At 39.2% G+C, this 23,781-nt stretch overlaps 1 protein-coding gene across 4 annotated transcripts in view; it reads right to left on the bottom strand.

The window, feature by feature from the left end:
* DGKI (diacylglycerol kinase iota) overlaps nt 1-23,781 on the bottom strand; it is a 206,354-nt gene that overhangs the window by 28,869 nt on the left and 153,704 nt on the right. For all 4 annotated transcript variants that reach the window (XM_072346703.1, XM_072346788.1, XM_072346853.1 and 1 more), the window contains 5 exons: nt 21,718-21,787; nt 20,384-20,424; nt 18,695-18,822; nt 17,981-18,106; nt 1,022-1,047 (listed from right to left, as the gene is read on the bottom strand). In XM_072346703.1, the coding sequence (XP_072202804.1) occupies nt 1,022-1,047; nt 17,981-18,106; nt 18,695-18,822; nt 20,384-20,424; nt 21,718-21,787 (391 nt within the window). The remainder of the gene's footprint in view (nt 1-1,021; nt 1,048-17,980; nt 18,107-18,694; nt 18,823-20,383; nt 20,425-21,717; nt 21,788-23,781) is intronic.

Below are 23,781 nucleotides of genomic sequence, written 5' to 3'. Positions count from 1 at the left end.
CACTAGTTAGTATTTCTATTGCTCATTTGTGTAGCATTCCACATATTCCCAGTCTCAGACCCACCCCTTTTACATCTTCATTTGAAAGCTTTTACTGTTCTACATTGGGACCAAATAAAACTTACTTATTGTATTGTCCAGAAATTTTGCTGATTTATAAATGCATATAAATTAGATGGAGAAAGAAAATACTTTTTTTTTTTTTTTTTTTTCTTTTGGTGGTGGTGGTCCAAAATAATATTCTAGATTCAGAGCTACATGATGAACTCCCTCTCAGTTTCAGTCTCTGTTACCCTCCTCATTCTTTGCATAATTCTGCCAGTGCTATTTCCTCCTGATTTGCAGCGTGCCTCTGGACTTCAGCACCAAAGTAACAGCAATTTATTGTCCTCTAAAGATATTTATATCTAAGAATCCAAGTTGATCAAGGTATTAACCAGCTAGTCACAGCAATCTCAGCAAAAGACTGAATCCTTCAGCTTACTTCAGAGCAAGAGTATTACCATAGCCTGCAACTCTTGCTACTCAAGCAATATTAATACACGTAGAAGTTTCAAGCTGTGCTAAATTCCTTACCATGTTCCCAAACTGATTTTTGTAGTAACCTAGATCAGTTAGACTCAGTCCTTTAAAGCATAAATCCATTCTCATCTGTTACAAAGGTGCTGTCCTGTGAGCCATAAGAGAGGAGCTCATCATCACTAAAACCATGTATATCCCTTCAAATCCACAGAACTTTCTACAGGTTATCCATGCATTTACATGAATAAACTGCAACCACTACCAGTGGTTCAGGTTGCTTGGGTAAGATTCATTTTACTAATTCCTCAGTATAACCTTATCTTCTGACAGATCCAGTTAATGAACAAGCACTTCACGTCCAGATGTGAACAACATGTGAGTAATATCAAACTTTGATTTTATAGTTATTTTTCCCCAACATGACTGTATTAAGAGATTCCTAGCTAGTCACCGAATCTAATTTTTAATATGCTATTTGTATGTATAAAGCAGATCTTACCTTGATCTTCTGAAGAAACTGGTGACCTGAAATAAAACAACAAAGTCCAGTCAATCTTTCCCATGAAAAGGTCACAAATGAGTTTCAAAAGTCACTATGGGAAATGAGATATGGAGGAAATGAAAGGTTTTATTCTTGAATTTGTTTCAAAGGAGGGGCTGTAACACAGCTAACAAAATAAAAAGAAGCAGAAAGCACAGAGACCTTCTCTAGCAGCAGTCCTGCAGACTAGAGTGGCTATATGGAACCACATTCATCAGGCTGTGGTCTCATTGTTAAGCACCCATGCCATGAGTTTCTATAGGTACTTGGCAAAGAACTTTACTACTATTACTATCAGAAATACCCCATGCTGCTTTTTAGTAAATCCTGATCCTCCAGAGATTACCAAATGGACTATAATTAAGTGTGGGCCAGGAAGAACCCTCAGAAGTAGACGCAATGGAGGAAAGGATAGCTTCAGAGGAACTCACAATTATTAATACCATTTTTAGCATGAGGCAGTGTGATGGAGAATATAAAACATTAACTGGAATTAACAAATTCATAATAATGCCACTTTCACAAAAGCAACATAAATGGACAAAAAAAAAAAAAAAAAAAAACACCAAAAAACAAGGTTAAAAACAACAACAACAACAGCGACAGCAACAGTGAAAAGCAACTAAACAGCAACAAGATGTTATAGGCTATCCTACTAGTGGTTTAAACCTCTGGTAATATTCCAAGAGCAAGGGGTTATAAAACATGAGGGACCGCTCAGTGCTGATAAACAGAAGGCCCCCACTGAATCCCGGGGATGGGTTTCACAGCTCCCATAGCTAAAGATCTCACTCATAGTGCTGCCCAGTACCCATGGCGAAGGAGCATAAAGAGGTGTAAAGTACTGGCCTTTTATTTTTGTCTTTGATGCAGTAGCTTGGCTCAGCAAAATTGGGTTAACTGTATAGCTAAATCTGGGCTGTGCTTTGGTTATTGAGACCCAACTGCCTCATCACCTCCCTTACAGCTAACTATGAATTTATTCCTGTAGTGGAATGGACCAACTCTCACTTCTGTTGCAATACATATTTAATTTTTGCACCAAAGTACAATGTACAAAAATAACAAAATTCTAAAGATTTTAAAATGTTAGTATTGCCGGCAAGCAGATCAAAGTCGACATCAGAAAAGCAGTCAGAGAAGAAAGGGAAATTAAAGTATGTCAGGAACAAAGAAGGAAAGAACATACATATATTTAACAAAATCAGCTAGAGGGAAAGCAAAGGGTTAGGAATCCTGAATTTAAAGGAATAAAGAAACTGAGGATACTCTATATCACAAGGTTGAAAAGTAAGGTTGAGGGATTATACAGAATATCAGAAGCAGATACTCAAATATGTGGATGCAAATAGGAAAGATGGAAAGAAAAGGGAGGTTTCCTAATGAGGTATGCAAATCTCTGTTTTTAAGAAGAGAGACGTTCACACAGAATGAGACAAAAGAGTTACAGCACAGCTGGAGCGACAGTCACTGTGAAAGGAAAAATGTGATTGCCTAATTAAGATTCTGACTGTGCTAGAAGCCAGTGCATCTGTATGGATTAGAATTAATTAATCCACTATTGCCATTAAATCCTGATTGCTGCTGAACATCCTAAGCATGTATCCTTCTCTGCTGTCAGCCAAACCAGCTATGCCCTTCAATTCCATCCATGTATGTGGAAATACAGTAAAAACGAAGGCAACTCAGAGGATTAGCAGTGTCATTAGGTCTGTTCCACAGCTTTCATCAGCGTATCAGACCCTACCAGAAGCTCTTATGAAGGTCAAAACTCAACACAGCATTTCTGAAAAGGTTATATCATGTAAATACGCCCATATCAAAAGGCATGATTATTTAGGTTTTTAATGATAATTTTTACATGCAAGAATCATGCCGGGGTCCTTAGCTCACGTATCTTGACACTTCCACTATTTCTAGCAAAGTATCTCACAGTAACAGCAGAATTTATTCCTTGGCTCCTTAATTGCACAGTTTCATCACCTTTTAGATCTTTATTTGAAACCATAAAATATACATTTGGCTTATCCCACAATTTAGCTCTTCATTATCCCTTGTAAAGCAGATGTTAGTATCTACTTAAAAAATCAACACAATATATCATCACATCATCACCACCTTCTCCATTAAAACATTGAAGTGTGCAATGAAAAAGTAGGTTTGTGCACATTTAATGTGCCCAGAATTAGTACGTAATTTACAAACTATGAATACCATGCTCTTTTTTAACATGCTTTGAACTTAGTGGTTAAACAGTGAGAAATCTAACAGGTACTACTGTTGTTACTAGCAGTGTTTTCATTTGTCAGGCTTCATCAGGCATCTTTTAAGGATGCATAGACTGGTATCTTAAGAAAATAAGGTTTATGTACACAGTAAGATGCTGTGATTATGTATGTATATCTCTGCCTCACAGTAATAAAGTTTGAGCCTGTAGGCTGATTTCCCACATTATTAACAGAGAAGGTGGAGATCCACTTACTGTTTTCATAAGGAAAGGCAATAGAAAGAGTTCAAACTTTCTGAGGTAGCTGTGAAGATACAAAGAAAGGTTCTGAATATCTCAGTAACAGGAAAACCTCAAGAAGAGCTTCCACAGTTTGAGATACCAAAGGATCAAAGACAATAAACTAGACTTCCTTTATTGCACTACTCAGAGATTTTCACAGAGTATTCTCACAGAGTGGGAAGGACTTTCACCAGTCTTGAATCATTCAGGCCATACATTTAAGCAGAGGATGAAATTTTACAAACCATTCAAGCACTGTCCTAACTACACCAACAGAAGTTTTGCTTGTAACTATAGTTTAAGAAAGTGAAGAACTTTGTTAGTGTTAGGCACTTTCTGTATTGTTTGGTCTTCCCCATTCTTATGAGAGTGAGGAAGGAAATGAAAAAAAGAAAGCATAATGGCCTACTTTAAATCACATCCACCCTCTCCACGGCCACAAGGGACTTTCCTGACAACAAAAAAATCTGGTAGATGCTCATATTTCTGGTCACACATCTTTTTTTCAGTTCTTTAAGAAGTGTGAGGGATATACTGTGGCAGCAATGGTCACCAAATGGGTGCCCTGAGAATGGTGGATTCCCAGCTGCTAACGTCCACATAGGAAGTGTCTAACTAGCTCCTATCAGCTGCCCTCTGAGAACGATTCGAGCTGTGTACTTTACAGCCACAAAGAGGCAAGCCATCATTCACAATTTCCATGTCTTATAAAAAGTAGATACAAATCAGAGGTACTCCAGAAGAACTAACACGCTGTCAAGATCTGTATCCCCACCTGGGTCAATACACTTTGCAAATTAAATCAATAAGGGACTTGCATTTAGTTCAACCTTCAGGAAAAGGATCTGGCACTGCAGTATCCTGACCTTGGACACTTCAGAATGGAGTTTCTGACATCAACAATAGTTACTTGTTTATGCTTTTCTCCTGCTGGAAAATTAACAGTGCTGCCAAAACTAACTTGTAGGCTCATCATCACCACTACCAGCCGTTCCCCAGAAGAGAGTAAAGAGGCCCACATGTCTGTGACTGGCTACATTTTCAGAATTCTTATGTTCTTCTATCAGCATGGTTCTTTCCCATATGTAAAAGTGAAAGGGAAGACCAATTTCAAATGTTTTCACCAAAAAGTATCAATCTGATTTCTCTGTCCTGAGTTTGCTGGTGCCTTATGAAGAGTTTTTGCTGTACTGACTAGTTGAAAAGAAAACAAATTTTACTACAACAGGGAAGAGGATGAGAAAGAATGAGGAAGAAAAGCATTTTGCCATCTCCCTTTCCTTTCCATGCTGTTCATATCCCTCCTTTTGCTGCAGGTCCTGCAGTGTTGTTCTGCTGTCATAGAGCATTAAGTTCTATTCAGAAGAGTCATCAGCACCCGTAAGCTTCAGTCTACGATGGAAACTGTGTGTTGCCTGGTCTACTATGGCTTACAAAAGCAAAGCACTATACTTTGTCCCCACACCAGGTGCACAAAAATATTCCAGCAACTTTGTTTATGCACACAAAAGCCTGATAACGTAAAAAGGCCCTAATCATACATTAACAAGATGCTTTCAAGAAATGGGAAGACTCATGGTACTGAAGGCATGAGACGTCCCCCTAAAACAGCACTGTGCTGTTCAGAGTCTGATTCAAAGCTCACTGAAATTTTTCTGCTCACTCTTTCAGTGTTTGGATCTATTGCTGGGAAAGATCTAATTGCTGGTGTAGACAAGACAGTTTTCCATATCATGAAAGCCTTCCCCAAACAGTCAAATACTAGGAGTTGTTTCCCAGTGCACTCCCCAGTGTGCAAGCAATAGATTTAATCGGTACTGGAGGGATGGAGGAAGAAATATTCATTTTTAAGCAAGGCAGCTCAGGGGGCTGTCACAATTTAGTGCCTGGTCAACAAAGGCTTCCAAAATCTAGAAGAACACACCCAGCCTCCAGTAGATGAATTCTAAGAAAAATTTCAGCAAATGTGTACATGATTCATGAAGACAAAAGCCTCTGGAGAAACAAACCCGGAGCTGATGTAAAGCTGCTATTTTAATCAATAAACCTGTAGCAGAAAACATCTGCACTAGGCCTATTTAAAAACAGCCATTTGGAATTTAAAGGCCAAATAACATGCAGCAATTTTGCCTGGTTTTATGACTGTTCCTCTTTTTCCCAGCTCAGGCAATGTCTTTTTTGCAAACTTTCTCATTCACCTACCTTCTTGTGAGCAATGGGAGGAAAGAGCTTTCAGATTAAATCTGCTCCTGCTCATTTTGTATGTACATCTCGTCAGAACTGAAAATAGCATTCCTCTAGGGATTTATTCACATATTCTCTGATTGAAATGAAAGATAAGTCTTAGAACATTAATTATTAAAAAAATAAATAAATAAATGGGTGAGGAAACTCCTTCATTCAGCGAACTGCATCAAAACCTCTGGGACTGGCAAATTCCCTGCAGCTGCAGACTGTGACTTGTATCTTTCTGGTAGAAAAGCTGAACTACTTGTTTTCTTGCTCTCTCAGCATCTCTTACATGGAGAAGCCCAATAAATTTAAATATAACATTCAGCCTAGCTGCCACTATTTTCTGCCATTACACTTGACAGAAAATACAAGTCTAGGAAATACTGAGAGCTCCAGCCTTTCACTTTCAACCTACACATGCCCAATTCTAAATGACCCAAGTAGGCAGGAGAAACAAGTTAGCAAGTTCAACAAAGGCAAATGGAAAGTTCTGAACCTGGAGAGAAGCAAATTCATTCATCAGGACAGTCTGGGGGCCAACCAGCATTTCAGAACAAAGTGTATGTTGTTAGTTGCTTACAAGTTGAATGTCAATCAGCAGCATGCCCTCAAAACTGGAGCAGGTCCAGAGAAGGGCAACGAGGCTCGTGAAGGGCTTGGAGAATCAGCCCTATGAGGAGAGGCTAAGGAAGCTGGGGCTGTTTAGCCTGAGGAAGAGGAGACTGAGGGGAGACCTTACTGCCGTCTTCCAGTACCTGAAAGGTTCTTACAGTGAGAGTGGGGCAGGTCTCTTCTCACTAGTGACAAGTGACAGGACGAGGGGAAATGGCCTCAAGTTGCGCCAGGGCAAGTTTAGGTTGGATATTAGGAAGAACTTCTTTACAGAAAGGGTGGTTAGGTACTGGAATGGGCTCCCCAGAGAGGTGGTTGAATCGCAATCCCTGGATGTGTTTAAGAGCCATTTGGATGTGGTACTCAGGGATATGATTTAGCAGAGGTTGGTTTTTTTTTTTTGTTTGTTTTTTTGTTTGTTTTTTTTTTTGTTTTTTTTTTTGTTGTTTTTGTTTTTTTTTTTTGTTTATTTTGTTTTTTTCTTAGAGATGGGGTACTGGTTAGGCTGCGGTTGGACTTGATGATCTTCAAGGTCTTTTCCAACCTGGATAATTCTATGATTCTATGAAAACAATCACAGAATCATAACACAGAATCATAGAATGGCCGGGGTTGAAAAGAACCTCAAAGATCATCTAGTTTCAACCACACTGCTGTGGGCAGGGAAACCAACCACTAGACCAGGCTGCACAGAGACACATCCATCCAGCTTGGCCTTGAATGCTTCCAGGGACAGGGTATCCACAGTCTCTCTGGGCAACCTGTTTCAGTGCATCACCACCCTCTGAATGAATGACAACTGTGTACTGGGTTGTATTTGCAAGAGCATAACCATAATGTAAATGAAAAGGATATTTCTCCTCTACTCTGTGAGACTGCATCTGGTGTTTTGTACCAAGTTTGGGGCTTCCCAGAATAAGACAGACAGTGACAAACTGAAGTGAACTCAAAGGGTCACAGGTGGTGAGGGCACGTCAGAGGTGGCTGAGGGAACTGGAGTCATGCAGCAAGAAGACTCAGGAGAAATCCTATCGCGTTAAACTATCCAATGCAAAGTTATAAAGAATAGAGGGCCAGAGCCTTCCTGAAGTAAGAAGGAGGAAGACAGGATGAGAAGCAACAGTTACAAGCTGCAATGTGGGAAATTCAGACTGGATGTTAGAAAAAATGTTGTGTGGTTGACCAAAGAGGGATACAGGTTGTGCAAAGATGCTGTTGAATCTCCAGCCTTGCTGACATTGAACACTCAGCTGGACAAGGCTCTGAAGATCTATAACTGGACCTATTTCAAATAGAGAGTTGTGTTAGATGGATTTCAGAGGTCCTTTCCAACACATCTTTCACAATTTTATAGATCTCTTTACAATGCTTTCTTCTATTAATATTGCATTTTTCTTGTCACTCTTTTATAAAAAGTATTCCTCTCAGACAATGGTAACGCTGTCTCTCACATGTGGGAAAATGATGACCAGCAGTGCTTCCTGAATCTAAAAAAAATCCATTCAAGTTACTTATTATTTTACAGCATTCTGTTCATACATATCCTGTCAATCTGTACCAACAGTCTGGAGAGTTAATTATTATTATTATTATTATTATTTTAACTCCCTCAAGGGCAAAGATTAGTAGTTTTCCTGGCATCTCTGAAGCTTCCTCCTACAGATTGTCTCTGACTGCACAGAAATTCATGACTAGCCTAGCAACTCAGGAGTGTGGTCTGGTTCTTCATAGGAAAACCAGGGCAGCTCTGATGTACCCCTTGTTGTGTCTCAGGCATATTTGTCCCTCATATTGTTTCATATCTTGTCTCACTACTGTCTTTTTTTTTTTTTTTTTTTTTTTCCTTTCTCTTAACATTTACTGTATTTCTCTGTCCATTGTAAAAGACATTGAGAGAAGGCAGGCCTGGATCGCCGCAATGCAGTTATATCTGAAGTTGTACTGACACCCAGAGGAATGCCCTGGGAATTGCTGCTTAACTAGGGAAGAATATATTCAGAGCAGAACAAAATGTAAATCCAAGCGTGCTTAACTTTGACTTTAAAAAAATATAAGAAGAAAGCGATAGAGAAACGTTCTAATACATTCATCTTGAAATAGATAGATTTTCTTTGGAATCGCTCTCAAAAAGTTGTCCAAAGAATGCTGGATTGTATCTTTGAAAAGAAGGCATTTCCAAATGTCCATCAGGATCACTGCAGGGTGATCCAGGATAATTGGTGATTTTCTTTTTTAATACTTGCTTCCCATTTTTCTCATCACCAAATGACACCAAAGTAACTCAGGGGAATGTAAGACATTCAGTTTGAAAAGATCCTGATCCAATACTCTTTGAAAAGGTATTCTTCCATTTCCAGCCTTGAACTAAATCTTTAAAATCCTCACTGACTTACTTTGTCAATTGTTCAATGAATCTTAGCAGAGTGGAATGGAGGGGGAGGTGAAAGTAAAGCAGTGGCTTTCTATTTAACCCAGAGAAAGGAATAACTGAAAAGCCATGACATCCACACTCCTGGCACAGTGGTTACACTAAGATTCAGAAATCACATCCCCAGCTTTGCCCTCAGGCTGGATGGAGATGGAGCACATCAGCTGCTTGGTATCCTGAGACAACATCCAAATAATGACAGGCTAGCTTGGATTTCTAAATAATCTAGAAGCTGCCCTAAGTGATGCATTTGTTACCACAAAGCAAAACAGTGACTCCTGGTAAATTGCCTTTAGTGGTTTTGGTAGAAGGGAGACTGAAACATAAGAATCCCTCAGAAAATGGCTCATGCGATTATGTTCATAAATAAGTGGCCTGGTTTTCACAAGTGCTAAGCAGTAAGTAACCCTCATTAACCCTCATTGCTTACCATCAATTTAAAAAGAAAAAAAAAAAAATCAATTAATTTGCATAACACACACCCCTCTATAATCCTACATAGAACAGATCTGCTGAGCCCTTTACACTCCTGCTAAGGGGTAAATAATGGAGAATAAATCTTTGTAATAGGAGTTTCAGATCAGTTTTTCTGTGCTACATTTTTAGAAGCCTGGCAGAGAAACAAGAATCTAGGAGTCAGGGTTATACTGGCTCCAGGCCACTTCTGGCTCTCTGGTTTCAGTTCTTGGCAGGCATATTTTAGCCAGGTCCATCTGTCCCTCCTTGCCCATGGCCATTGACACTGCCAGGAACCACTGCAAGGATATGTGCCATGGCCCCACTCTTCATGTATTTCCCTCTCGGGCAAACACATCTGTGCCAAAACTGCTAAATGCTCACTCAGTCTCAGCTACAGGGACAAAGAGCTGGGTGTTAGAGCTCCTTCCCCAGCACAAAGGAGCAGCAGGCAAGCAGGGACGACTTTTCTCCCTGTTCCTTTGAGTACTTTCCAGATTTCAGAATTTTCTCTTCTCACCCAAGACACGCTTCAGCATCTTTTCAAGAAAAGACAGAGCCTTCTAAATCCTCACATATAAACCTGCAGCCAGGGACCTAGAATCTGCATCCAAGACATGGAAGAACAAGGGCAGCCATGCTGATACACTCAGCCTGGGGAATGGGCTCCCCCACCCTCAGCAATTCCCAGACTAACTGAAGAGTGGCTCCCAAACTGGGGTGAGCATTCATGTTAAAATGCTGCTTCCACTGTCATCAAAACAGTCCAAATTTTATGGGTCCAAATACTAAATCCTCAAAAGATGACCTATTTTTACACCATGGCTTTGCCTCTAGCTTTTTCTGTGTGGTATTTTGATGTTTGCCCTTCCAGTTTCCAGCTACAGCTGAAATTCAAACACGTTGATACCAGAAGAATTAGAGAAAGTTAGCACAGGTTTGACTTTTTGGAGTGTAAGTCAAGTAAGGCAAAGTAGCACTTCTATGGGATGATCTTTTGTTGGTTTTTTTTTTGTTTTGTTTTGTTTTGTTTTTACCAAATTATATTTCAATTATCTCTGTAAGCCTGTTGAGCAAGAACCTAATAATATAAATAGAATATCAATAAATTAAGTCTGAATGCAGATTATGAGATGTTCTAGTGTGAAAGGTTGGACATACTACATTGTTTGATGCTTGTGTTACATATGCACAACACTATGCATCAGGTCCATGCCCTGAACCTCTAAAAGCTTATTAGTCTTGGATTTAATAGAATCATGGAATCATTAAGGTTGGAAAAAGAGTTCTAAATGAGAGCACACTAGGAACTGGTCTCCTCTCCAAAAAAATGGCCACTCTTTATGGCACCAACAGAGAACATGGACACAGGTTTGCTGTTCCTGCAAAATGCTCAGAAATCTAAGACCTGGATGGGTCTTTTTATCTTACTTCAACTCTTACATATAAGTAACAAGGACACAGAAATAGACACACATGTTACCTAAAACAAGAAGGTTCACTTATTTTCCAGCATTTATTGGACTGGAAGCTTGCAGTGCTGGAGGTTATTTATCCTATATTTATGAGTGCACAAAGCAAACTCAGAAAATTATAGAAACCCTTTCTGTCAGTCATTCCATACAACATGAGTAAACCCAACTTCGATCCCTTCCAGTGTCAGTAATGTATGTCCCTGGAGGCCCTGGGTCTGTTCCCATTCCATAAAGCTGAAGAGAGGGATATTCATATCCCACAGTGGAATCATCAGCTCCACACTCTCCTTTGTCCTTCTCTTGCCAGTTACATTTACCACACACTTGATGCTCTCAGGAAAGCAGTGGGCTCTAAAGATCAGATTATCAAATGTCACTTTCTTTTACTCAGTCAAACAGAAAACAACTAGACAGGAAGTGGCTGTCTTGATACGTTCCTCTGCTTTCCATGCTATACATCTGCCATGCTTCTCAGTAGAGATTTTGCTTCTCACTCCAGGGTCTAAACTAAGCAAGCAGAATGGAAATGAAAGGTAAAAATAGAAATAAGAAAAAGAAAGAAGTGAAGGAGGAAAGGAAGAAAGAGAGGAAAGAAGAAAATTAAAGACTTGTAACAAGTAAATAGGGAGAGGAAAAAAAAAAAAAAAAAAAAAAAAAAAAGGAAAAAAACAGAGAGAACTTTTCTATTTTGGTCTAGGCAATCAGCCAGAGAACAAATGTAGATTTATAGCTGTTACAGCAAACAAGGTAAAAGGAAGGCACACAGCTATCCGTACTCTGTCAACATCAATTTCACCCCTTAAACAGAGTTCAAAACTCACATTCCACCTTGGAAACTCATTTTCCTCTTCTTAACTACTGGAACTATTTGGAAAGTGTTTTCAGGTGAGATGGTAGCTGATTTTTTCAAGATCTGGGTAAATAGGTCCCTTTGTCAAGTACCTCTGTATTCTGTGTTTAATGTCACAAAAGGAGAGAGAAAGCTGCACCTCTCACACTTTTGGAAGGCAGCCTGCCAGTCAAGAAGCAAGATCTCTCTAAAGAGGCCAATTTGTAGTCTCATGGTGTGTAGGAATGTTTTGCATGTTACTGTCTGCCAAAATAATTTGTCAGCAGGATGAATACCCTCAGCTGTGCATCGGGTTTTGAGATGCAACAAAAGTCATTAAGAGCCCTCATTCTGAGAGCTTAGGGGCAGGTGGGTGGGGAAAGAGGAAGCTAAAATTCCACCCAATCCAACTATGGACATTTATATTTTGAATAATAAAGTCATTTGGTAATAAGTACTATGGGATGCAGTATAGGATTTACTATTCTGTTTCCATCATTGCATCCTCAATTGTTCCCCTCTGCAATTCAACGCCTCAACAGCAAAGGCTGGAGACTTATTTCTGGAAGAAAATAAACACTATTTCCACTTCTCTCACTTTCAAAATACGGTCTTCACAGACAAATCAAATCAGAATTCCAGCTGCTTCCTCTCCTAGTTACTCTTAACAAGGGAAGTAGCAAAAGACAATGTCTTAAAGCACAGTATTACTGGTAAAGATGTTGCCTAGACAATGTGTCTAGGATCTGTACGTACCAAGTACTAATGACTACTGCAGAAATTTTAATAACAAATATGACTTTTCTACATCCCAGTTCTGTGTAAGTGCAGCTGGACTTTGACAGCAATGACATCGAAATACTGCTAATGAACAAGGGAAGGAGCAATTAAATGAGGTCGTCCATGAATTCAATCACTTAAAAGAAGAAATTGCTGAAAGTTCACATTAAACATTTTTCATAGTCAGCTGATATTGACTGTTTGCAGAGGTCACGCTGATGATCAGAAGGAGCTGGAGCATATCTCCTATGAAGAAATATTGAGGGAATTGCGCTTGTTTGGCATGGAGAAGTCTCTGAGGAGACCCTGCTGTTTATTCTATGCGGTAACAATTTCCCCAGTCCTGTTTCTGTCTTCTCAGATGTCAGAACAAAATGCCAGGATTTCCTCACACTCATAACAGTCTCTGAATAGGTAACAACGTGGCCCAATCAATCAGGCCAAATCTCTTGAATTCTGAGCTAAGAACAGCTGTTCTTAGACTTAGCCTTGCATGTACACTCAGTATATGATACACTCAAGATAGCCAGAAACTTATACGTGAGACAGACTTAGGAAAGATATTTTGGTAACAACATTGTCCTCCATCTTCTACAATTTTACACTGATTTTCTCCACATACCGCATTTCTTTCTTCTGCAATTCAGTCAAGGGGTATTTGACTGTATTCAGACATGCCCAGGAATCTCATTTCCTGGCTACAACAGGGATAAACAACACTATGGCTGGAGATGTTGCCTGGGAAAAGTGGACAGTAATTAATTAACAATGTGGGAGAGGGTCAAGATTAACTTATGAGTTAACTTCTCTCCAGGTATAAGTCTTATTTCCAGTTTCATGAGAAATCATTTGACAGATTGATCCGTATTGTGTATTTACAGATGGATTTGCTCAAGCTTTCTGTTCAAGCAGTATCAGAAGAAAAATGAAAAATTCTTCTAGAAAAAAATGAAAAAATTGGACACTCAAATAGCTTCCAGATAGTATGAGATACCATTAGCAGCAGCAATAAAAGAAACTTTTGAAATCTTATTGGCTGCGAAGCAGCATGGGACACTAAGCAAAAAGTTCTCTTGCTGCCTGGAAAGAGTAGGAATTTCACTGGGAATTATTTCTATCCACAGTTCTACACTCCCATATTGTTCTTATATTCAGTAGTTCCACTACAAAATAAAAATAGCTATCCTGTTTTTGAGACCTTTTTATTTAAGAGACTATACAGAGAAAAAAAGAGACTCAAGCTATTTCTATCAGGGTTTGATTTTAACAGTGTAAGGACTGCACAGAGAAAATATATTCCTTTTTGTCAAACAAATTCCATCATTTTTAGGAGCTTGCTTTTGTTTGTCAGAATGAAATAAAGTGCTCTGGATGGCAAGAAATGAAGCTGCAAAACAAATTATTCCAACACTATTGCAGGAATTCTGTTAGATTTTCTCTGTTACACTGTAAGTTTTTATAGGAATATGAAAGGGGAGAAATAAATATTCTCAGAACCACAGGCACATATCTTTAAGATAGAATTCAAATGGAAAGAAAAAATTAATCCTCTTTTTCAACTGAGAATCTCCAAGAAGAAAGGCTGAAATAATAATAAAGTATATGGAGAAAATCAGCATTCACATCAGAAGCATAAAGTGCATGAAACTCTCTATTCCTAGTGTCTGGGCCCAGGAGAATAAAACAATTAACAGGTTCCTTCTTTGTCAAGAACTACTTCAGAAATGGGAGTAAGGGAAGATTTACAGCAGCAAGTAAAGCAACAAGAAAAGGTTTCCTAATGATAGATAAATTTTAGTTCCCATCTGGAATATTAGCAAGATTTTAACTACTGTGACTGCATTACACTGACAATAGTGAGTGCTTTCATAATACAAGACCAGATCTGTCATTGAGGTGCATCAGTTTTTACTGCTCAGTTTCAGTGAGGAACTTCACTTTCACTCAAAACAATTTCTTACCTATTTGCTACATCCTTATAATTCCTTTTTTTTTCCACATTCTCCAAAGTACATTTCTTATTTAACACATGTTTACCTGTCCCTGAAACATTCACAGTACCCTTTACACCATACTTTTCTCTTCTCTGAGTTCTTATCCTTCTCTTCAATAAGACCACTTGGTTATTAATACTACTTTCCTAGCAAGACCTGGAGAGCCAATTTAGGCAAATCTTTCTCAAGCTCCATTTTAAGGTAGCAAGAATGATGCCTTACAAGCTGTTTGTAAAAGTGTTTTAGACAAAATAAGGGAAAGAAAATGCAGTTGAGCACAAATGCAACCAGCTTTTTGTTAATTATATTTTAATGACTACACAAGCATACAGTGAAAGTGAGATATGACTTATGCTATCTTACAAGTAAGACTTGCTCAAAAGTAACCACTACTCCTGTAATGTCATCTGGGAAAAGATGTTTGTACAGCTGTACAAATAGGCAGTTAAAACATTCATTTAACTTATATGGCTTAAGCTTGTAAACTAAATCTGAACTAATCCAGATTTTACCATCAAAACACATCAAAACAGACTTCTTTGCTTTTTTAAGAGCTGGTCCTGAGCTATCCAATGCAAGAGTTGTAGAGAAACGCTTGAATTTTTTCAATCCTTCATCAGCTTCTCAACCTTCAAATGTTCAGCATCACTAGGCAGCTCCTGCGCAACATGTTCAAATACAAGTGGCTTCAATATTTTCTTGACTTCTACTAAATGAGCATTCCTTTCACTTTCTGTATGCAAGCTTTTATCCCTGATGCTCTTCTCCCCTTGTACCACACAAAGATTTCTCTTTCTTAAAAAAATAGCAAACATCTTCTAACATCTGTACAATAACACTGATTTTCTGGGCAATGATCTGATTTTTGTAGTTAAAACACTTGGCAGACAGCCTTTTTCTACTTCCCTCTCAAGAACTAGGCTATTATTGCCTCATAAAGCAGTGCCTGGATGATACTAGCTAATTAATGTCTATTTAGTGTAAAAGGCTTCCAGCCCCTATAGGTGTTTTTTCTTCCTCTGACAGGGCCAGATGGCACACTGGGCAACCTTCATCCACCCTTCACAAGCCATGCACTCAATTCATGTAACACATTTAGCAGCTTTGGAAACACATTACCTTTATGTATGCTAGATAGTCAGATACTAGAAGAGTGGTTATTACTGCTGAAACAATGGGAATATAAGAATGTAACAATGGGAAAATGAGTTATTTCAATTGAAAGACACAGATTAAGCACCTAACATGGAACAGTCACTTTTTCTTTTGTGTATACAGTTGTGTTGCTTGTTTGTTTTTTATTTTCTATCTCTCATCATATAAAAAGTTGACAAACACATAACTAGGAAGAGAAATACATAGCAAACAATGAATGCATGAAATAGGCTCTTGAGGCAATGGTCATGCCCACTTCACTGCACCATTAGATCACAGGATATATCAGCACAATGAACCCACTCATGTTCAATGGAAGAGAGCAATTACATGTTTCAGTGGAGCCAGTCCAGAATACTTGTCTGTGCTCAAGATCAAGCACCAGCATTACAAGAAACTGTGCTGTATGCACCTTTGACACTGATTTCATGTTCCTTTTAAGATATGACATGCCCCAGCTCCTGGCTACTGCGTCAAGATGCTAATTTTCATGGTTCTGCAGTCCACTTATCAGTCAGTCACACATCAAAGAGTCTTTGGAAAGGGCAGGGGAAGAAAGAGCAAAACATGAAATATAATTATTATTTAAATGTCACCTGAAAATTAATTAACACGAAGCTCTCCTAATTAAAAATAACAGTGTAAATAGTTTTCTCTCAGAAAGATCACTTCCACAAAACCATTACAGTCAAATTACTTTCTACACCAAAAGTTTGTGATCAGAAACAATATCACATACCATAATTATTTTCAGATCACATATTGTCTTCTTTAATTAATTGGGGTCTGTTAGCACACTTCATCTTTTTAGTTATACTTCTCACTTCTCAGAATGCATTACTTCATCTTAAGGAGTTTGTTTACAGCATTGTCAGAAACACTCACACTCTGAATAGCCTGCACACATACTATGACCAACTGCAACCTAATCTGCTCATAACATCTGAGGAGGGCCACTTCCAACTCACGTTTGAAAGAGATATCACTAACCTCAGTTTCACAACTGAAAGACATTCTATCACAGCAAATCATATTCCACTTGCCCTACTGACGGGATATAGGATCTCACACTTTGAATTAGGTGTGGTAGGCAATATTTCAGACCAAATATAAAACATTGGACACAGATGACTCTCAAAAGGTCCATTGGAACCTCCTGAGTGTGATGAGGTGTCCTCTTTGTGCTCTACCATATTCATTTTTACAGAATCTTACTCCAATTCGATAAAATCCTCTCAGCAAGTTTTATATGAAAAAAATCTGAAGAGAAAAATATCTGTAAAGACCTTGTGAACCACTCTCAGCTGCTAAAAATATAAAAGTACTCTAAATTATTCCTTTAAAATGCCAGGTTATATACTGCATTTAATTGGAAAGTCAAGAACTGAAAAGCTTGAAAATACCAGACTACATGTTATCTGAGCATCATGCTCCAGCCCTGTAGCACACATACGTGATGACAGCCTTTCATTATATTGATACTTTCTACTTTCTTCTGGTGGACTCTTTCTTCAATGTTTAAAAGCACCCACTTACCATCCCTTTCTATTCTTTATATGCAGTACACAACCTCAAGGTTCATTTATCCCCCACTATCAAAACTGTGCAAAGAATGTAAGGTGATTAATTTTCTCCTAAGTATCTCTGACAGAGTTTTGCTATAACATCTGAGCTTCTTTGTGACCATGAAATTTACCCTTGCTGTGTTGTTTTAAGTTGAGACTGCAGTATTATCTGTATTCCGCAGGTGGGAAAATGAGAGTCAGAAGGAGGAAGACACAAACTTTCCATTAATTTTAGTAATACAATCTGAGGCACACAGAAAGCATATTTCTCACTTTCCAGCCCTTCACTCTCTTTTAAAGTCTTCTTACAATGGCCTCCCAGAGACCCAGACTACCTCAGCGCAGACAGGCATGAAGTGAGGAGTCTGTTGTCACTGACCATATGTGAAGTTTGTTTTAAATTCAGAAATTCTGTGGAGGAAACTGAAGAGAAAAGCTAGTCCTCCCACAGCAGCTTTCAGCTACCATAACTGTAATAATATCTTGTTCTCTCTACTGCAGTCCCCTGCCTAATTTACTATACAGCTATGAGCTTTGCCACAAATGAGGCAGTGTCTAAACATACTTCAGAGCTTGCCCACCTGAATAATGAATAATCTGCACCAGCTCATAACTCTAGATTCTGGAGAGAAACAGCCACCATGTCCCTAACCTGTCCCTTCCCGCTCATTCATCTGGGCAGAAAAACAAAGACAAAAACATATAAATAATGGAGAGGGAGGAAGAAACAGAAATGATCAGAAGTAAGGAACAAAAGAGAAGAAACGAAGGGATATCTGTTGTTTCAGCATGTCAGCACAATACTTTAAAGAAACCACTAGGGGTTGTGTGTGGTGATGGTGACAATATGTCATCAAGCAGAGAAATGCAGAAAGCTCTTACTGCAGCATATAGGTCTGGCTGGCGTCCTTTTGTTTGTCAGGTACCTCGTAGTGTGGGGAAATCTTGCCAAGGCCACTGTCACTCAGCATCCTCTTTCGAACAGTGGGGTTCCACCGATCTGATATTCTGGGAAGGGAAGAAGGAAAAGAAAAACTTTAAATCCTAGAAATTATCTCACATGCTCTGCTTTGCAGTTCTTTTGTGCTTGCTTATTCCCAGTATTTTTCAGCCTGTTGCAAGCTAGCTTAGCTTAATTCATCATGATTAGAAGACTCTTCCTGAAGAGGAATGGGAGCATTTCTAGTCTGCCTAGAGGACAAAGACACTTCATTCTAAGACTCAAAGGACTACAGGGCCCTAAATATTTGTATCAGAGCCTTGACAGTACAGAGAACGGGTTCATAACTTGATAGATACAGGTTTCATTATCAGAGGGTGGTAAGACACTGGAACAGGCTGCCCAAAGAAGCTGTGGATGTCTCATCTTGGGAGGTATTCAAGGCCAAACTGGATGCCAACCCTGCCCATTGTAGAGAAGCTGGGACTAGATGACCTTAAATGTTCTTTCCAAGCCTGCCGTTATCACTGCTGCAAGTGATTCTGCTCCCAGGTTTAACCCTTTCCCATATCTCCCAACCTTTCCGCAGAGGGGATCAGAAAAGGAAAGCCAAATTCTAACGTGGCTGCTGAAGGCAAAATCCCAGCACCACTCACCCAGAGGCCTGCTCCACTACCAGATCAGGCATTCCAGGTGGCGTCCCCCCCTGCTGTGACATTACCAGCTCTGGGTCCAGAATAAAAATCTCGTCCTGCGAAATTTCCGTCACAAAGTGCAAATGTTCCTGTTGGAATGATATAAGGAAGGAATAATAAACCTATGGTATAAGTGTTCACTCAGAAAGCCCAGATGGCTATAGGAAACCTGGGAATACATCAGGCTGAAAAGCATTCACAGTACTTGTCTGTGTATGTAAATGCATACATAAACACACACAAAAATACCGAGTCAAGTTAACGCTCTTTTGATTTTAAGCCAAACAAGATTCCCGACCAGCAAGCTTTACACTTACAGCAATGCCTAAGAGGCTGTTGCTTGGTGACTTTTGTCCAGTCAACACCATTCCACTGAAAACTGGAGGTCTACCCAAAAAACTGAGGCTTACATGTTCAGCTGAGAACCAACTCCTAAGGCCTGCCCTCAGCTGACAGGATTTTTCATTTTTTTGGAGACAGTGTCTAAAAACTCAATTGCTTGTACATTCTGGATTTGCATCTTCATTAACAAAGCTCTCTTTTTCAATCCTTTTTTTATTGGCACAGAAGTCCCACTGTCCTTCAGAAACACCGAGTATGAGAAGGTCTGTTTAAGTAGGAGGATGGGCAGGATACTTCCCCACATTTTGTGCACAGGGACCATCAAGCAGTATTGATTTTTTCTTATGGAAACACGTAGCAAAGGAGTAGGAGGGAGAGATGACACTTTGTACAGAGCCAGAATTAGAAAAATGCAGAATAAACAAAACAAAACAGCATTGCTCAGTTTAGTCTGTAGCAGCATTTTGTTCATCATTGCTTTCAAAATTTGCAGGTACAACTTCATCAGTGCATTAATATGACTGTGTGCGAAGGCCTTTGGCAGCTACATGCGGACACCAAACCCAAGGCCTCTGAGCTAAATTCACAGCTCCTGCTGACTGAAATAAACCACCAGATGCAGATGTTCATACAGTTCAAAAACAGCTTACATTGTTCTCAGGGGAACAAGATGCAAATGACCAATGGGTAAATCAACAGTTTACATTTCATGCTGAACCACTAATTGGTCTATTCTGCCTACAAGTTGGGAAACATCAGAAGCTCTGTAAAATTTTCAAAGTGCCTTTCAGAAAATATATTCAGTCTGGCAGATCTACACCATGGGTTGGAATCTAATGAAACGACATGTTGTTTTGGGTTTCCTTGGGAATAGTTGATACAGCTCTGTTTATAATTCTTGGCTTTAATCACACTCACTTCCACAGCTATTTCATGTCACAGACAGGACTGGGACTTCTGGTGTCTAAAAACATCAATGGGAAGATAAAATCAAGCACTCTAATGTCTCACAGATACCCTTACTAAGACATGATAAGGACAACTAATGTAGAACATCCTGATTTGTGTATCAGGTTGGTAGTTAAAAAGAAAAGCACATGATCAGCAGATACAAAACTTCAGTGAGTTCAGTGAAATGATGCAAATTATGTCAACTGAAAAAATGGTCTAGAATTTTTTCTCTGCTTTTCATAAGACATCATCAGCATTCTAGAGTACACAGGAGCAATGGCAGATCATTCATTTCAGGATGCACCTGGCACAGCTTTAAAAAATACCTATAGAAGCAATAACCAAACAGAGATTTACCTGAGATCTGTCAATGCGGTAAAAACGATCAGCAGAAGTTGCTGCAAAAAAGATAAATAAAAAAACAGAAGTGAAGCAAGTGGTCTAAGCAGAAATGTATGAACAAGATGGGCTGAGCTAATATCAGCACCATGTAAGGAAACCTCTGTGTCAGTGAAGTCACAACATAATCTGATTCATTCATTATTTCTATAATCCTAAACCACTGAAAAAATGAATTTAAAGGTGGGATCTGGGAAAACGGTATTACTGAAACTATTAACTTGAAATAATTATTTAAAATACAGGCACATGGAGTCTCAGGTTTACATAAGAAGAACTGCTTATATTAAAATACGAGACAGAAAGAGCTGCATTATTCCTATGACAGTATAGCAAGAACATAATAAGACCTGTCTAATATGATTGATTCAAACTGTGAATCTAAAAAACAATAATATGCTTGGGAATTCCTTGTAAAACAAATGCTCAAATATTCAATCTGAATTACTGATACACTCAAGGAAAAATTATTCTACTCATGAACAGAACATTAAAGGAGGGGAGAATCACTAGACAAAGTGCCTAATATGAGTGTTGGCACTGCCAAATAATTTATACTGCTAAAAGAACTATTTTATCACCTTTGGTGTGCTTTATCAGATGTGATATTTTTGCTTCTGTTTTGCATTTAGTTTAGCCAGTGAAATCACAGATTTTTTTTCATTCTGGCATTTCTGCAGAACAGCACAGTGATATAGCACTGTCATTTTTGGCACTGTAAGGGAATATCAAACATCTAAAGACTAAAACTAAATCCATCTGCCCACCCAGCTTTCTTTAAAAACTGAACAGATCCACTATGCATTTTCTATCAATTTTCTATCGATTTTATCATGAGTGGCAAAGTTTGAGTCACCAACAAGAGTCACAAGAAGTGCCCCCTTACAGGGGAAAGCAAGTACATTCCCATCACCTAAATACTGCAGTATTTATGGAGAAAAGAGAACAAAGAACACAGCTTTGCTGATGGCAGTGTTCTACTACAACCAGGAGCATTCTGAATCCAGGTACTGCCACATAAGTGCTGCATCACAGCAGAGACACTAATAAAACCCCCAACCACCCTTGGAAGAACCCATCTCCTTGGGCAGACAATGCTATGGAAGACATTTTGATTGCTAGTTGAAGGCCCGTTGTTCAGAAGGGATAGAGGGACACAGTTCCCCTTTCACCTTCTCAGTGCAGCAAGGAACGGCTGTTCCTTCCTGGTGGTACTCTTGGATGCACTATCCTTCACAACTACCCCAGCAGCAAGCCACATGGTAGGCACAACAGGAGGGAGAAACACTTACCATCTAGGAAGCACCATCTAGGAGAGAGCCTCTGAACAGAAAGTACTCTTGGGAAAGAGCTTTCTTGGTCCTGGATTGGGCAGAAAAGGAACATTTAAAAAAAAAAGATTTCTTTTTTTCTTTTTCCCCTCTATATTGCACAATGTGCAAAGCCTAAACCCACTAGATTTGCTCCCCAGTGACATCAGGTTTTTAATGTGTTACAGCAGAACATACCATTTACTCTCTATAAGTAAACTTAAGGCACACTCTCAGCTATCCTTTGTCCTTCACCTCAGCACATCAGAAAGCACTGCATCAGAAGCAGCGTTCTCGGATGTTTGAAGTCATCCTTATTTATGGGGGTAGAGAAATAGGGAGAGGTGAAAGAGAATATAAAAAACAAACAACAAGCAATGAATTCCTATTACTATGTTTGTGTACCTTTCTCTTATTCCAGAGAAGAGCTTTACAGCCCTTCCCAACTCCATCAGTCTGCCACTTAGAACAAGTGCCCATATTGCTATCCCTGGCATGTCCCAAATGCACATCAGATTTAAAAAGAAAAAAAAAAAAAAAAAACAAAAAAAAACAGAAAAAGCTGTTGTCTTCATCCAGAATATAGACTGTGCAGAATGCAGACCTGGGGATCGTTGCTGGCTAAGGCATCATACATCCCATATCAATGTGTTCCCATTCTGTCTAGAAAGACCTGCTTCTTAGGGCCCAATTGACATTATATCAAGGAACCAAAAGCTGGGGAAGAACAAAGGATGTTCCTTGCTTTCACAGCTCTCACTGAGCTGGAGACCAGAGGGATCTCAGAAAGCAGAAGGTGGTAATGGCTCTGTGCTATGCTGCCAGTGGATGGCCAGCCAGATTCCTAAAGCTGCTGGAACACAACACCTAAACACAAATAGATTTGCATAGGACAAAGAACAACAGCACAGCCTGCGGACACCAACCCAAAATGTGCATAGAGCCAAATTCTATTGTTATTTATAACTTATGCATTAAAATCAGCACACCTGAAAATGACATGAATTCAGGCACATATTCACTCAAGATTAAAATTTACTTCTCCTTAAGACAACAGACTGTGAAGAAAATGAGGAAGCAGAAGCAATGGGGAGGAAAGGTACCTTTGAGAAAAGTACTGCTCTGCACAGAAAGCACAGTATACAATAAGGCATATGTACTTATTTCCATAACATGGGCAGAAGGGTTACAGGAAAACAAACTTATACAACAGTATCTCACTGGAACTTGTCTGAATATAATATAGATGCCCATCACCTTTCATGACTGCCGGATACAGGATAAAAAACAAAACAAACAAACAAAAAAACAACTGTACTGGGAATTGTACAGCTCTGCCAGATGAGTGAGAGTCCAGCATCAAAAAGTAAAGGCTGACTGAAGGAGCAAGTTCCAAAAACAGATTTCAGTCAATCATGGGTTTTCAGCCAGGAAGGATGAGAGGGCTATGAACAGTTAATGTCTAGCATAGTACAGAAATCTGTCCTCCAGCTTGTGTTTCAAAGTCAACACTCCAGCCTGTACTACAGCAGACCTTTTAGAGAGGCATCTAGCCCAAGTGACAGACTCCAAGTGGTACAAACCCCACCAGTCCCTCAGGCTGTTGGCATCATGTCCACAGTTTGTACATAAGAGTCAAAGTGCAGAAACACCAGCAGGGAGTTAAAATGACAGTTTGTGGTGCATCACATGCATGCAACACATCTGGAACATTCATACAGATTCTCAAAGTTTTCAGGTTTTCTATATTTTCTTCTGCCTATACTGCCTATTGTCTATAACATTAAGAAAACCTAGAAGGGACAGTTATTCATCAGCAGTTTATCTTACTGTTTTTCAAATCTGACATATTTCTAAAACACTTCTTATCCAGGTAGCCACGTGCCAGAAATATATATATATGAAAGAAATAAAGAATATAACCACAGAAAAAAAATGGATGTTTCATTGGTTCAACTTCCTAAGCTGCCCAGATGTATCAGTAAGTCTGTGAGGAAGAAGCAAGTTGCTTTCTTCTACTGGGGAAAAAATCTCAGCGAATGCTGG

Source organism: Excalfactoria chinensis, chromosome 1, assembly GCF_039878825.1.
Source record: "Excalfactoria chinensis isolate bCotChi1 chromosome 1, bCotChi1.hap2, whole genome shotgun sequence".
NCBI lineage: Eukaryota > Metazoa > Chordata > Aves > Galliformes > Phasianidae > Excalfactoria > Excalfactoria chinensis.
The sequence above is the reverse complement of the archived record's forward strand: the minus strand, read 5'-3'. Positions and strand labels throughout refer to the sequence as shown.